This window comes from Marmota flaviventris, chromosome 2, assembly GCF_047511675.1.
Source record: "Marmota flaviventris isolate mMarFla1 chromosome 2, mMarFla1.hap1, whole genome shotgun sequence".
In the NCBI taxonomy this organism is placed as follows: Eukaryota; Metazoa; Chordata; class Mammalia; order Rodentia; family Sciuridae; genus Marmota; species Marmota flaviventris.
The window spans coordinates 183,299,743-183,315,332 of NC_092499.1; the positions used below are offsets into that span (position 1 = coordinate 183,299,743).

The 15,590-nt window shown below is 58.4% G+C and overlaps 1 protein-coding gene and 1 long non-coding RNA gene across 2 annotated transcripts in view; one reads left to right on the forward strand and one right to left on the reverse strand.

Annotated features, from left to right (window-relative positions):
- Tgm2 (transglutaminase 2) overlaps window positions 1-12,490 on the reverse strand; it is a 28,347-nt gene extending 15,857 nt beyond the window's left edge. Inside the window, exons 1-4 of the mRNA XM_027945271.3 lie at window positions 12,343-12,490; window positions 8,615-8,794; window positions 4,148-4,390; window positions 659-777 (exon numbers count right to left, since the gene is read on the reverse strand). Coding sequence (XP_027801072.2) covers window positions 659-777; window positions 4,148-4,390; window positions 8,615-8,794; window positions 12,343-12,352 — 552 coding nt within the window. The 5' untranslated portion in view covers window positions 12,353-12,490. The remainder of the gene's footprint in view (window positions 1-658; window positions 778-4,147; window positions 4,391-8,614; window positions 8,795-12,342) is intronic.
- LOC139704774 (uncharacterized) lies at window positions 8,000-13,593 on the forward strand. The gene is made up of 3 exons (XR_011706763.1): window positions 8,000-8,183; window positions 12,684-12,821; window positions 13,382-13,593. It is a non-coding gene; the product is annotated as an uncharacterized lncRNA (long non-coding RNA).
- The last annotated feature ends 1,997 nt before the right edge of the window (window positions 13,594-15,590 follow it).

Consider the following 15,590-nt stretch of genomic DNA (forward strand, 5'->3'; position numbering starts at 1 on the left):
CATGAGCTTCCTCTGCAGAGTCTCAGAGGTTTCATGGGCCATCAGTGACACGGGAAATAAGAGCCAGCCCAGGCTGGGCACAGAGAAGAGCCTCGTAGCTGAGCCCAGCCTGCCCTGCTGGACCTGCCCTGGCTGACCCACCTCTCTAGCTGGTTGATACAGTGGTCAGCCAGAGACCCCACTGTGGCCGCTGGACAGCAGCATGGCCATCTGGATTGGCAGTCCCCCCCCAGCCTGCTGAGCCAGAACGGAGGATGGGCTCCCACTCTGTGCTTAACGCATCCCCCCAGGTGCTCTAATGTCCACTCAAGTTGGAGACCCACTGACCCTGAGAACAGTTCAAAGGCTTGTTCCACACAGGCCCAGCCCACGGAGAGCACCTCCAAGGGCTGCCTCTCATCTCTCCCTGTGCCCTCCTCTCTGGGAATTCCAACCAGCTCCATGGCTCCTAGAGGCTCTCTTAATTCTTTCCCCAGGGCTATTCCTTGGCTGTGTGACCTCAGGCCAGCTCTGGCCCTCTCTGAGCCTCTAGCCAAGGACCCTTACATCCTTGAGAGGCGGGGGTGGGCCACTCTGCAACCCGCTCACACCTTTGCGTCCCTGGCTGCCTCAGAGGCAAGAGGTCTGAGTGGTCATGAGGGGCGGGGTGAAGCCCTACCTGCCCAAAGTTCCAAGGCACGCTCTTGATGAACTTGGCCGAGCCCTGGTAGATGAGGCCCTGCTGGGTGAGCACATACTCCTGCCGCTCCTCCTCCGAGTCCAGGTAAACAGCATCGGCTGTGGGCAGGAAGGGGGGACCTCAGCTCTGGGTCTGGCGAGGCCAGGGTCCCTGCAAGCCTGGCAGCCAGGCCAAGCCAGCATCTCAGAGGTCCTTCTAACTTTTAACTAGAAAACCAACCATCAATCAACAGCCCCGTGTCCATGAGATAAAGTGATATCGGTAAGTAACAATAAAGCCTGCCATTCACCCAAGGGCACGCGCCAGGGCCCGCGATAAATCTACGACGTGGATTAATTCATATACTCTCCTGAAGAGCCCTAGGAAGAAGGGACCCTCAGAAGTCCCTTTTCAAAGATGGCAAAACTGAGGCTCAAGGATATTTCGTAGCTGGAAAGAGTGACGCTTAAAACCAGACACCAAGGAGCACTGACCAGGAGCCAGGAAGTCCTGATCCCGACCATCTCTTGCCACGTGGCCCGGGGCAGGTCACTTTGCCTTCTCTGCCCCCTCTGTCAGCTTGAGAGGAAAGTGTGGCTGCAGGTCTGAAAGTTGCTGGAGCCCTGAGCCAGCACGAGGAAGGAGCAGGTCCCAGGCACAGTGAGTGTGGTGCAGCGGGAGGCCAAGGAGGGTCATCACGGGGGTCATCATGGCCCCGGGCAGTGGACCCTGTCCAGCTGGGGGGGGGAAGGGCTCGCTGCAGGAGGGGGCATCTGAATTCCGCCTTGGGAAGTGACCACGGTTCTGTGCTTGGAGCCTGGGGGGTGGCAATCTAAGCAGAGACCAGACAGAGCCAGGCTGCGGCCACCGGGAAATGCAGGCCCTGGATCCCTGTGGCCAGCGAGGGGAGGAAGGGGCCGAGGAAGCTCAGGCCCATGGCAGGACCCCAGGTCTGCCGGCTTGAGACGACCACGTCCCAGATGGAGAAGCTGGGGCTGGGAAGGGGACACCCAGAGCCACACAATGACTTCGGTGGGCCCTGGGCACTTGGTGGGCCCTGGGCTTCCATCCTGCACATATTTAAAAAAATAATAATAATAATGTCAGGGCCGGGGCTGGGGCTCAGGGGCAGAGCACTCGCCTAGCACGTGTGAGGCGCTGGGCCTGATCCTCAGCACCGCGTAAATAAATAAATAAATAAAGGCCCAATGACAACTAAAAAAGTTGTGATGACGGCACTGGCCTAAGGATGGACACCTTAATATTACATATGAGAACCTATTGCTCCACTTAGATGCCCATTTTTTCCTTCTGGTTTCCAAGGCAACCACTAAAGGTACGGTGGGCCCAGGGATGGGGCCCTGCGCCTGTTGGGGAGGCCACCCTGGGTTCCCCGGCCAGCATGGCGGTCAGGCCAGCAGCCCCTCTCCTGTTGAGGCGGGGAGCGAGTGAAGGCGGCCGTCTCCCCCAGGCTGCTCTGTGGCTCTGGACACTGCGAGGAAAGCCAGCCTTGGAGGAGCTGAGTCAGTGGCGCCAAGAATGAAAGAGAAAGCAGGACTCAGAGAGTATCAGCGGGTTGAGCGGGAGCTGGACTGCAAGGTCCCCGCCCAGGTCTCAAGTCAAGGTGAAGACACCAGGGACGTGGGGCCTTGCCTGTGACTGCCTTGGATCCCGTTCACCCTGAGCCCGGGGTCCCATCTCACAAGCAGATCTGGCCCTTTCCCACCAGAGCAGTGTCCTCCCCAGCAGCCCAGCCCAGCCCAGCCCAGCTTCCTGCTCCCCAAGACTCCTCCTGCCCTGGATGTGGGTCATTTTAGTCACTGTGCTGCCTGGCAAGTGGCCACTCCAACCAGCAGGGCAGGCCCAGACAGAGCCGGAGGAAGGGGACTTCCCCAGAGCCGTGCTCGCCCTTCCTTGAACCCTAAGGCCCTGCAGCGGGTGTGGGTGGGGACACAGGCCTGTCCCTGCTTCAGGAGCAGGGCCACCAACAGCTGTCACCCTCTGCAGACTGACTAAAATTTAAACCAAGCTGCGGTGGGTCCCAGGGAGGCCGCTTCTGTCTCAAGAAATGGTTCCATGTGCCCAAGGCAGGGGGCTCATGGCGACACCCCATGGGCCACGGGAGCTGACCTCACGGCCATCAGTGGAGTGCTGGACATGGGCAGGGTACAAGGCTTTTAGAAGAAATGAAGAGATGGGTACCGACCAGTGTGGACGGATCCTCAGATGACACGGAGGAGGAAACCAAGCTGTGGGTGGACACTGTGGGGCCCCTTTTATGTTTGAGGGACACAGATCCACAAAACAGCCCTGCCCATGGGTGAGCCAGGAGACGGGCCCCTGGACGGAGGACAGCGGTGTCCTCTAGGAACTGGGGTGGCGTCTCCCGGTTGTGCCTGAAGCTTGTGTTTTTATGCTCTGTGTCTTACTGTCACCTATAGAAATCAGAGCCAGAATATGCAAAGGAGAAAATGGAAAGGACCTGATCACGTATGTCACAAAATGCCCCAAAATAGAGAAGAAAAAAATAGAGCAGTGATCCCAGGGAGAAGACGGCTGCCAGGCTGGGCGGGGACCTTGGCTCCTGGTGTCCCTCCAGCCTCCTCCTGGCTCGCTAGGTCAGAGCAGGAAGGAAGCAGGTGGGATCCCTGGCTCGCCAGGTGGGGAAAGCGCCACCGGGAGGGCAGGCGGGCTCTGCTCCAGGACCTGGACCCCCGACCTCCCGCACAGCCCTCAACTCTCTCTCTGCCCCTCATTGTCCACTCACTTCCTGAAGGAGCTTCTAGAAACCACTTGACCTCTCTGAGCCTCAGCTTCCTATCTGAGAAAGGGAGGAAGCTGGCGTGTCCCCTGGGGACCCTCAAGGGGAGCAGTTGGAAAGGAGAAAGAGGCAGCGAAGAGGGGAGGCTGCCTCAGTCACCTCCCTGGCCTCTCGGCCCTCCACCGAGCCTCCCCGGACCAGCCTGGGGGAGTCCACAGCAGGTCCTGGTGGGGCAGAACAAGGACATGGCGGTGCCCGGCACTGGGCACCAGGCAGGCACCCCATTCCTGACATGGGGCTTCTACAACCCAAGACACCGCCGTTCTCCGCCATGTAGCGAGGAAGCTCTCACCAGATGCGGCCCCTCCTTCCTGGACTCCCCAGTCTCCAGAACCACCAGCCAAATTAACTGCTGGGGTTTATAAATCACCCTGTCCGTGGTGTTCTGTGATAGCCACAGAAAACACCGAAACGCCTGGGTCACAGTGTGCTGGGACACACGGGTCTCAGACATGGGATGAAATCCTTGGGTAGCTGGGTGGCCTCAGGCCGGTCATTTTGCCTCCAAGAGCCTGTCCCCTGATTGTAGAGAAATCATGTCCTGAGGCTGCAGCTGTGAGCGGGCACAGTGGGGCTCCCAACCCACCTGATGCTCCTCCTGCCCTGCCCATGCCATCCCCAGTGGCCTCCCTGGGTGGCCCACCACCTGTGGATGGAGCGTGGCTCACCTGGGCACCAGGCATTGAAGAGCAGGGTGAAGTGGCCCAGCACGAAGCTGGAGCCCTGGTAGCCGCTGGAGGCCTCCAGGCTGAGGCGGTACAGGCCGATGGGCGCATTGGCCGGGGTGCTGACCTGCAGGGAGAGGGTGGTATCCCGCTGGTCCGCCACAAAGGCCGTCCAGGTCCCCTCCTCCAGGGTGTCAGCCAGCTGGAAGCGGGCCTTGGTCCCCGCCTCCTCGCTGGGGTTGGGACCTGTGGAGGGAGAACACAGCAGTGGTGAAGAGGGGTGGCCAGGGCTGGCAGGGGCCGGACACACATCTGGGGTCCCAGGCCAGGTTCAAGGCTTAGTCGAGAGGACTTTGGCAAGAGGCTCATCCTCCTGAGACTTGGCGGGAATCAGAACTCCCACCTTGCAGGGTGGCTTCGTGGCGACACATGAAAAGCCACAAGCACAGAGTCGGGCCATGACCAGAGAGAGTCCTCCCGGGGGAAAGCACAGCACAGCCTGGGGCAGAGTCTCAGGGTGACTTGGGGCAGACTCATCTCCTGCCCAGGCCCCGTTTGCCCATCCGTAGCAGGATGCTCCCCACACACAGTCCTCCATTCCTGCCCAGCCCTTTACCTGTGACCTCCCGCCTTCCCTTCAGAGACAGGAGCATGCGCTCGGGGCAGGATGGCACCTGGTCCTGCTGCAGGCTACTGAGGGCCTCTGTCTCCCAGGGCTGCTCCCCAGCGCCCCCCATCTCCCTACCGCCCTTTATGCTGACGCTGACACTTCCTGCTTCCTCTGAGACCCCTGGTGCAGGTGGGGAAACTGAGGCCCAGAGAGGACGAGGGCAAGTTAGCATCTGAACCCAAGTCCCCGACCCTCAGGTGTCCCCTCTCACTGCTTCTCCTTCCAAAAGGGGAGGCTCCCTAATGGGGCCTCAAAGGCCCAGCAAAGCTGGGAGTCGGTCACAAAAGTGGCTGCTTCTGGGTGCAGTGGCACCTGCAATCCCAGCGGCTCGGGAGGCTGAGGCAGGAGGATCGTGAGTTCAAAGCCAGCCTCAGCAAAAGTGAGGCGCTAAGCAGCTCAGTGAGACCCTGTCTCTACATAAAATACAGAACAGGGCTGGGGATGGGGCTCAGTGGTTGATTGAGTGACCCTGAGTTCAATCCCCTGTACCCAGGCCCCAAAATGTGGCTGCCTGCTTAGGTGAGGGGACAGCCCAGTCCATGCAGACAGGTCTGAGTCACGGGGCGGGCGGGAAGGGGCTGGTCACTTTCTGTCCATGGGCGGCAAAGAGGAGAAACAGAGAATGTTCTCTGCCTGGCTGGGCGGCTGCCCAGGAGGGTTTATTTTTATTTCTTACCTCCCTGCCTGCAGCGCTGACAGTATGGGGTCCGCTCACCAAGGGGCTCCTTCCAGTGCTGGCCCCCTCCTCCCTGCTTGCCCATCCACCCACACCCAGGCCCAAATATGACCATGAAGTAACAGGCGACACAGCCTCGGGGACACCTCTGAGTGCCAGGAGCTGATTGGAAGCCTCTAAGTGCTTCCTGACTTCCAGAGCTACTGGGGGAAACGGGCGGCCTTGGGTCTAGTCACCTGCCTGGCCCCCCAGGGCCCAGGCCCCAGGCACTGTAGCAGACTAACACGGTAGGCCTGGCAAGGTCGGGTTTCAGCCCTGAATCCTGTTTGTAACCTGGGACGGGTGATTTAGCTTCTCTGGGCTACATTTTCTCGTCTCAATGGAGCCAATCGAGTAGCTCCTTGTAAGGTTGCTGGGAGGCTTCCAGACGAGGTTGTAAAGCCTAGCACACAGTAAGTGCTCAATAAACACTGGTTCTGTTGTACATCATCGTCACCAGAGCTCCGTGAGCCGTTCAGAGGGCTCAGTGAGAGTTCATAGAAAGCCCTGACCAGGAGCCAGCTCAGAGTGACCACGGAGAAAACAGGAGCCTCCTCAGTCTCGTTAAAAGGCGTCGTATGACTTCCCCGGACGAGGAAGCCGAGACCGAGAGGTTTGAGCTGGGAAGACGGTCTGTCCTGATCTCCTCAGTGTATGCCTGGGCCCCAGCACAAAGTGAATAGTGTCCCTTTCATTCTCAGTAAAGTCCCTGTTTACATGATCAATTATCTGGTCACTGTGGAAACAGGCCACAGCCACTGTCTCTGTTGACATACCACCCTCTGGCTGGGGCAGAGGAGAAACACACTGTCTCTCTATCTTGGGGCAGCCTGTGTGTGCACACACACACACTCACACACACACACACACGTGCACGCACACACACACACGCACACACACCTTGCTTCCCAGAGGCCCTGAAGCAGGGCATGGAGAGAGCCTGGCCCCTGGCCCTGCTGCTTCTCTGTTCTTCTCCAAGATACTCTTAGTGGGGCCAGGGCCACCGCGGTGACTGCCCCAGGCCTGAATGACCCTCAGGACCCAAGGGCTCCTGGCCCCCTTCCCAGGCCAAGGTGGCAGGTGGGGACAATGGTGAGCTTGCAGGGCAGAGGCTCCTGCTCCTCAGAGAGCCCCCCCCACACCGCCCGCCCTGCGAGGGAGCAGGACTTTGCACCCCTCCCCCGCGGCAGAGGGCCACAGCCTGGGGAAAATTCACAGCCACTGCTAAGGGCGACGGCCTTCGCCGAGTGTCCTTGGCCAGTCTTTCCCCTCCCTGGGTCTCAGTTTCCCTGAAGGGGTGGGACAGGCTGAGCACAAACTAAAATGTTCCAACAGAGGAGCAGCGTCCCCAGCCAGGTCCCAGGCTGGGCGCTGACCCAAGCCAGGCCTGGGGGTGGGGGCCCAGCTTCCTGGTATTGTCCCTCAGGCTTCCCCAGCCCCTGGAAGGGTCTTGGTCCCTTGGACCCTGGACAGGGAAGCCATGGCTGCCCACCAGGGGCCGTGGAGGTGACCAGGATGTGCTGGCGAGGGCTGGAGATAAGTCAACGAGACTGGAAAGCAGAGATTAGCGGCAGGGTGGGAAGGTCGCGCCCCTCCCAGCACGGAGCCTGGGGCCCCAATTACCTACCGAGAAGCTGCCGGAGACATAAGGCGAAAGAAGGTGGCCCATCACAGGCCACCCAGCTGGTGACCACCCACCCACCCATTTCACAGGGGAACATGCCGAGGCCCAGCAGGCTCCTGTGTGGGCAGGTGACAACATGCCGCTATGGGTCAATGACAAAGAACCTTCACTCACCGCAGGTGAGGGTTGGAAGCCTGCTGTGTCCCTGACTCCCTGAGTGACCTACCTGGGTGAGGGACTCGGTCTTTCAGATCCCAGATTCCTCATCAGCATAATGGGGACCCTTTCTGATTCCAGGGTGTGAGGGTTGAGATGCTGCTGGGGCTGCCCAGATAAAAATGCGGTTTTGCACCAACCTGAGCAGAACCTCTCAGGGGACACACCCAGGCTTCACCAGCCATGGACCCCAACCTTCCACTTTACAGAAGGGGAAACTGAGGCTAGAAGATCAAAGACCTGCCGGGCCTCTCAGCTCTGTCAGAAGGGCCCTGAGGATGCTGGTGTGTGGGGTGCCAAGAGGGGAGGGGCAGAGGAGAGGGACAGGGATATCCTGGGCAGCCTGCAGTCTCCGAGATAAGCCTTATCAAACGGCCTCCAGGTGAATGGGGCCCTAGCCAGGCGGGCCAGCTCCTGCCTGCTGCTCTCTCTGCCCTCAAAGACCTCAGAAAGAGCGGCCTCTCACGCCTGAGGACCAGAGTCCCAACAAGTGGCCTTTTGTTAACCCCAAGGGTGTGGTTCCCCCTCAGAAGCCAGACCAACTGATTTGGCTTTCGAGACCACTTTCCTAGGAACAGTCAACAAAAGCAGATCGGGTAGAGGCACCTGGGGAGAGGCTGGCTGGGGCTCAATGTCCCTTCATCGATCCCTGGAGACTGTGGAGTGAGACAAGCAACAGCCACCAAGATCTACAGGACATCCCCGCCCCCATGCCAGACTCTCCCCACTCAACAACCTTCCAGTGGGAGTGCCATTCAGATGATGAAACTGGGGCTCAGAGAGGCTAAGTGACTTGCCCAATGTCACACAGCAGGTAGGCAACCAGTCCACTTAGCGGGTTTGAGCCAGCTGGACTCTCTCCGCCACTCAGACCTGATTTGGGCCTGATCTCAGAGGCCTGGGGGGTGGGAGTCGGCAGGGTGGTAGGGATTCCAGGAAGCAAGTGTTGATAAGAGATTGGAAAGTTGTTTTGGTGTGGGAAAGACAGGCAGGATCTAGACAGACCTTCATGACCCTAGCGCTGGGATGACAGGTCTTTAGGCACCCAGGAATCCAGGGATTCATAAACAGACTTGTTTGTGAGGCCGGATGGCCTGAAGTGACATCTCCCTGTCCACTTTCTGGGCCTCGGTTTCCTCATCTGTAAGATGGGGTTAGTGACAGGTGGGCATCTCCAATGGGGCAAAGAGGTAGGAAGTCTGTCAGAGGAGAGGCGACAGAGGTCGAGGGGCTGCAGGAACTCACCTGTCACGGCGCTGAAGGTAAGGGTGTCCACGCTGGCCTCATAGCCACGGCCCTCGAAGTGCAGTGTCAGCCAGAAGCCCTGGCCCCGCCGCAACACCAGCCTGTCCTGGCACAGGTCAGCAGTGTGGTGGTCGCGGCCGTTGGCCTCCAGCTCCAAGTCACATCTCTCCAAAACTAAATCTACGGAATCGGAGATAACAGGAGAGGCAGGGACCATGAGGTGTGACGCAGGACACCTCTGTGCTCAGAACCCAGCCCAGCCCTCCTGCAGCCCCACAGGGGCCCACCCCTCTACTTCTGCTCAGGACGAGGCCGCCCACCGTGGCAGGTCAGGAGAAGGCTCTGCCACCCTCCCGCGGGGTGACCCTCAGCAGCTCAGCTTTTCTGGGGCCTCAGTTTCCTCATGTCCCAAGTGGGGCACAGCAGATCTACCTCCAGGGGCTGTTGTGAGCAGGGGCAAGAGCAGTGTGTGGGGGGCACACTCCCCCGGGCACAAGTACTCGGCTCTGGAGGGTCCTTCAGGGGGACAGGATTAGTGCACAGGTGACCTGCACAGGATTGGCTGCTGGTCCAACTTTGGATTTACAGGAAATACCCAGGCCTGAGGATCAGGCTAAACATAGAACCGGGACCCAGCCAGGAGAATCCGTTCTCTGGGAGACCGTAAGCAAGGGATCTGGTTTCTTTAACAAACAAATTACAAAGAAAAAAAACAAAAAAGGAAAGCTGAATGGAGATCCTTTGGAGAGAAACTGGAGAGACCTTTCAACCCACTGTGATGTGTGGCTCTTATTCAGATCTTGATTTTAAAAACTATTTTAAAAATTTAGATTATGGCATTTGCTGGTAAATGGTTGGAACTGGAGATTGTCAGGCTAAGTGAACTAAGCCAATCCCCCAAACCCAAAGGCCTGGATTCTCTGCAAAACCGTCACCAATTTATGGTGGATTCTGGTTAATTATTAGCAGGGGGATTGGGTATGGAATTAGATTTTGCTGTGTCTTTTTTAGGTTTAATAATATTTTTAGCTTATTTGGGGGGAATAGTAGTATTTGGATACACAACGGCTATAGCAGCAGCAGAACACCCTGAGACTTGGGGTTCTAACGTTGTCATTTGAGGTGTTCTAATGTTCTCTGGGATGGGGGAAGCTAACACACAATAGGGAGGGAAGGATAGAAGGTTACTGGAATAGACAGAGGAATGAAGGGGAGGGAGGCGACGGGAACAGGAAAGGCAGAAGGAATTGGACAAGATGTCCCATGCTCAGATCTGAACACGTGACCACATCATGTACAAACACAAAAATGGGAAGTTATACTCCATGGATGTACAAAATACATTCTGTTTTTTTTTTAATGAAAAGAACAAATACACAGTTTTTTAAAAGTTCAGTACCCATATGAGACAATTTAAACACTGATGGAAAAATGGTGGGCGGTGCCGAGGAATTTTGAAATTGGTACCTACAAAGGAGAGTCCTTATCCTTTAAAAATACATAGTGGAATATTTACAGATATCACATGATGTGACGCCTGGCATTTGCTTCCAAATTATAGGGGAGGTGTCAGAGGCAGGAAGAGGGGATGGCCGGGCTGCATGAGAACATGGGGACTGAGTGTGTTATTTTCTCCATGTACGTTCAGTATTCTCTACAGTAAAAAGTTAAAAAAAAAAAAAGATAACAGAAGCCTTGGAGTCCTCCGGACATGGGTTTGGTTCTGAGCTGCCCTGTGACCTTGGACAAGCGGTGGTCCCTCTGGGGCCTTCTCCCAAGCCTTGAAGGGTCACCATGAGGTCTAGAAGAGGATGTTTGGAGCACCCTTCCCCAAGGTCCAGCCCAGGCAGGACAGCGATAAGTGAAAGTTCTATTGATAATTTCAGAGGAACTGAAGACCAGGTCAGGCACAAGGTAACAGGCAGGTGGGGGTCTGCAGGAAGCACACCCCTCATCAACACTGGCAAGTTCAAGGTGGAGATGGGGAACCCCTCAAGGTGGGGGAGTGGGCAAAGAGGGCTCTCGGAGTTGTGAGGCCAGTGGGGGGAATGTGGTCCAAATGAGGCAGGGATTTGTCCAAAATCACCCAGAAAGCGGGTCCTCCCAGTGGAATGCTGGTCTCAGGACGCCCGCCTCCTACCCTGGAAATATCCCAAAATGAGAGCCAACAAGTTCCGGTGACAGCCAGAGGGTCCATGTGGACAACCTGCGCTTGAACCTCACAAAGATCCTTGGCCCACCTCCACAGGTGCAAGCTCTGTGGCCCGGGTGGCTTAGCAGGTGACGGCTTTGGGGTCTGAGTCAGGGCTATAGGATCCTGGAGCCCCACCTGGGGAGCCACCTTGGCCTGCGGAGCCACCTTGCTACAGCTCAGAGCCGCTGCTCCGCCCCCTCTTCCATTTCTGGGCCTTTCTCTCCTGGGAAAGAGAGTCCTCACACCCCTCCCAGCAGGACCCCATTGTCATCACACCAGGGGAGGCCGGCAGCCTCTTCCTGGAGAAGCTTGCTGCCAGCCAGGAAATACTTTGAAAACTTCAGCCCCAGGGAGTTTCAGCAGGAAAGAAGTCATTGTTTCCCCCAGGAGACCTTGAGGGTAGCCAGTCCCCTGTCCGAGGTGATGGAGCACTTTCTCAACCTATAGCCTGAAGCAAAGTTTCAAGAAGTTGGGGATTGATGGAATGAAATTCCGGGCAGTGGGAGCCCTGTTGGAAGGAGCCCTGTGGCAATGGGGCTAGGGGCTCATCATAACCAGCCTTTACAGGTCCCCTAGCCCCACTGGGCCCCGTTTTGGGGGACAGGGTTGAGAAGCTTCACTGGGGACAAATGTCCACTTAGGTGGCAGATCACAGCATGCTGGCGAAGCCGGGGGGTCAAGATCACACAGCAGCTCAGGTAGTTCCATAGTTCCTCTGGCCCCTCCCTGCCCCATCTGCCCCATGTCCCTCTCCAAGTTCCCTCTCCCCATGCCCCCAGCTGGGGTTCTGGGTTCAGCAGTGTTAGCTCAGGGACATCTTCCATAGTAGAAGTCCCTGCCCCAGGACCTAAGACTGTGGCACTGTGTGTGTGTGTGTAGGGGTCAGGTAGGAAATGAACTGTCCCTCCATCGCACCTCTCAGCCCTCACAGGTGCACTATTTTCCATCTTTTACCGGAGGGGAAACTGAGACTCAGCAGATGGCCTAGAGTTAGAGCTTGAGGGCGGGAAGGGAACCCAGGGGACAGGCCTGGTCTCTGCCCCCTCCCCACAGCATGCAGAACTCTCTCCCAGGATCAGCCAGTCCTGGCCGCAACCAGGGACAACCAGGGACGCAGGCACCCCCGGTCCTGGCTGGCAGAGACCAAGTGAAGCTCGGTGTTCTGGGGCCAGGCCAGCACCCCTGGACAGCTTCCCACCGCGGACCGCAGGCACCCGCTCCAATTCAGTGGCCCAGGGAAAGTGACAGCCGCGCGCCAGGAGAGCGTCTTAAGGTCGACCACAGCCTTAGCACTGAATGGCCTCGGCGACCCCGGGGGACAGAGCCGGGGTCGTGCCCGGGCTGGGGAACCGAGGGCCCGCCCCTCCAGACCCGGGAGCCCGGCGCCCGGCCCAGCTCTGCCCACCTGTTGCGCTCCAAGTCGGGGACTTGGCGGCCGAGCCGCGGCGGGTCCGGACCCCCTGACCCCGCGGGACCCCGGAGACCCGAGAGGCAAGCCCGGTCCCTGAGCGGGGGCGCGGACTAGGACACTCACCCTCGGCCATGGTCAAGACGGGGCGGCGGCTCCTCCAAGGTCACTGCGGCGGGACCCTGCCGGTGCGGACCACTGGCCGGCGCCGAGGGCGGCCTTAACTTATAGCCCGCGGCGGGGCGGGGCGGGGCGGGAGCGGGGCGGGCACGGCCACCCAGCCCCGAGCGGGCGCCCCGGGACCGAGCCCCGGAGGGACCGCGGCGAGGGCGCCCCCTGGCGGACGGCCGCTGCGCAGCTCGGACACTGGGAGACCAGCGCCGGAGCGGGACCCTCCCACCTGGACCACAGCGGGACCCTGGGTGACAGAGACACGGCACACACGAACTCACACTCAGATCCGACAGGTCACAGCTCGGGCCCTCTCTCTGTCACACGCATAGCAAATACCACAGGGACACCCAGAGGCACACGTGGCCACAGACACACTCCAACAGACGACAACAGACCAACTTGGAATCAGACGCCGCCAGATACAGGGACAGGTACACTGCAGGAGCCACAGGCGGCCTCAGACTCGCCAACGAGGGGTGCCCAGGGGCAGCGGCTCACAGACAGACAGAGCTCCAGGCTGGCAGACAGGCCGCGGGCACAGACCCAGACAGCCCTGCCTGAGCAAAGCCCCGCTAAGCCTCCTGTGCTGTTGCCCTGCATCCTGTCCTCCCCGCTCCCAGCCTGGCCCACCCACTCATTCCTCCCCACTTCCCTCTCTCTCCTCATTCTTCCATCCATTGGCCTTCCTCGAGGACCCACGGTGTGCTGGGTGGGAATAAGGCCAACTTCCGGGGACCCAGTCTCAGACCCCAAGAATCCAGCGACTGGGGGCTCACCCTCCATTCTGCAACCCGGCCCCCAGCCTCCTGTGCTTCCTTACCCACTATGAGGGTCCCTAGAGAGTCAGAGGCCTCCCCCAGCCCTTTTTCTGGAGCAAGTTTGGTGATTGAGGTGCTGGGGCTGTCGAGTGGGCCCCATTTCCTGATCTTGTGTGGCAGGTAGCACCGGCAACCCGCCTGTGCTGCTGTAGTGAGTCCTTGTCTCTCTCTAGGTCAAATGGAGCCTGCCTGCAGTCTTACTGAGCAACCCCAAGACACGGCGCTGAGCCCTGCTTACCTGCAGAACAGCCCCGGGGGGGGGGGCCTGTAATTGCCCCATAATATAGAGGTGGCAGGAACCGTCCCCCAGATGGTGAAAGCTCAACAGAGGGAGCTAAGTATGTGTCAGGCACGAGGCCAGGGCTGCTGGGCGTGGTGGCGCACACCTGTAATCCCAGCTGCTTGGGAGGCTGAGGCAGGAGGATTGCCAGTTCAAGGCCAGCCTCAGCAACTCAGCCCGAAATTAAAAATAAAAAATAAAAAGAACTGGGGATGTAGCTCAGTGGCAGAGCACCCCTGGGTTTAATTCCAAGAAACACACACACACATGCACACACATGCACACACATGCACAGAGACCAGCGTTCAAGTCACCGCTGCTCTGACAGTGTGTGGCCTTGGAGGTATTTCAACTGTCGGGGCCTCAGTTTCCACCTGTGCAAAACGGCTGAGCCCCACCCTCATGGGCCTGAAGGGGACTCAGTGGAAATGATGGGAACCGAGGGACCCCTCACAAGGGGTGAGCGAGTGAGAACTGGGGTCTCTGAGCTCTGCACAGAAATACCAAGCGGGCACCTCACTTCACCTCCTTGCTCGGTTTCCTGTCTGTGGAATGGGGAAGACCGCAGTCCCCACTCTGCCGGGCTCGTGAGGACGGAGTGAGGTAAGCCTGGAGAGAACTGAGAGCAGCAGCCAGCAAACAGTTGGTGCCCGATGGATGCTGACTGTGAGAACAGCCATCGGTGGTTCCTGCTTCCCAGCGTGGGGCGTGGAGCTGTGGGACCCTGCTGGCTGCCGGCTTCCTCCCTCTCCCACTGCACAGAACCAGAGCCGCGGTGACTCAGGCCCTTGAGCCACCCAGGACAGGGCCAGCCGGGATCAGGGCTGGCCTCCAGGAAGGTGGCAGGCTGAGGTCAGGGCCTCGCTGAGCCCAGAGACCTGGGTTCCAGCTCCGGTGACCTGGTGCCGCTGGCGGGCCGTTTCCCCAGATCTTCAGAAGGGCTGGAGGAGCCTGCCTTGCCTCCCCTGGCTGGAGAATAAGGATGCCAAACTCCATCTTGGAGAGGCCCAGAGAGGGTGCTCACGGGCTCAAGAGGCAGGACAGCAGAGCGAGGAACCCTCAGCCTTGCTGGGGTCGTGCTGTGCGAGAACAGGAGGCCTTGTTACGCTTTGCTGTGTGACCCCAGGTATGTTATCAGACCTCTCTGAGCTCCAGTTTCTGCTCTATAGAGTGTGCAGTGAGTCCCCACTGCTGAGGTGAGAGAAAACGTTTGCACAGAGCTGGCCACACCAAAAATACCCATGAGACTACTTTACGAGGCTGCTATCAAGAGTCAGGGCTCCCCTCCCCCGGGGAAGGTGAAGCAGGGGGCAGATTACGTAGCGTATTTGGTGGGGGGCTCAGAAGGGCTCCTGCTTCCTCAGGTCTCCTGTGCACCCAGGGCCACTGAGCCTGAAGCCCGCCATTAGGGAGATCCTGTCTCTTACTTCCATAAGGGTTTTCAGGTCTCAAGATGGGGACAAGGTGTCTCTTGATCAACCTGAACAACCCATCACCAGCCAGGTATCCTGTTTAAATCTTACCCTAGTCCCATCCCTGAAAAAATGATCTCATATATGATTTTTATCATTTGTTAAGTGAAAAGGCTGGGGCTCAGAGAGGTGAAGTAATTTACCCAAGGTCACACAGTCCGGAGGTGGGTTACAGAGCCTGGGCTTGCTGTTCCATGACTCAAAGGTCAGCCTTTCTTCTTCCTGCCCCTAGGGGAGCCCTCAGGAACCTGGATCATGTTCATGTTCTCAGCAAGTGAGGCCTCTCAGAGCTATGCTTCTGACTGTGTATGAGGATGCACAAGTGTGTGGGGCCTGAGAACGGGAGAGATAAGTCAGCAAGAGTTGAAGGAAAAATAGAAGGATGGAAAGAAAGGAAGAAGATTAAGGTTCAGAGAGGTTGGGCAAATCCTTTGAGGTCACACAGCATGACGGGGCTTCCAGGCTCAGGATCAACGCAGACATTCCCAAAGGAATGGTCACTTCCCCAGGACAGAGACCACCCTGGACGGGTGAAGTGGGAGGGTGGGGTAGCACTGGGTGGGACCATGATGGGGCATCAGAGGCCTCAGCTTTTCTGACAACGGGTGACTAAGGGGATGAGCAGCGTCT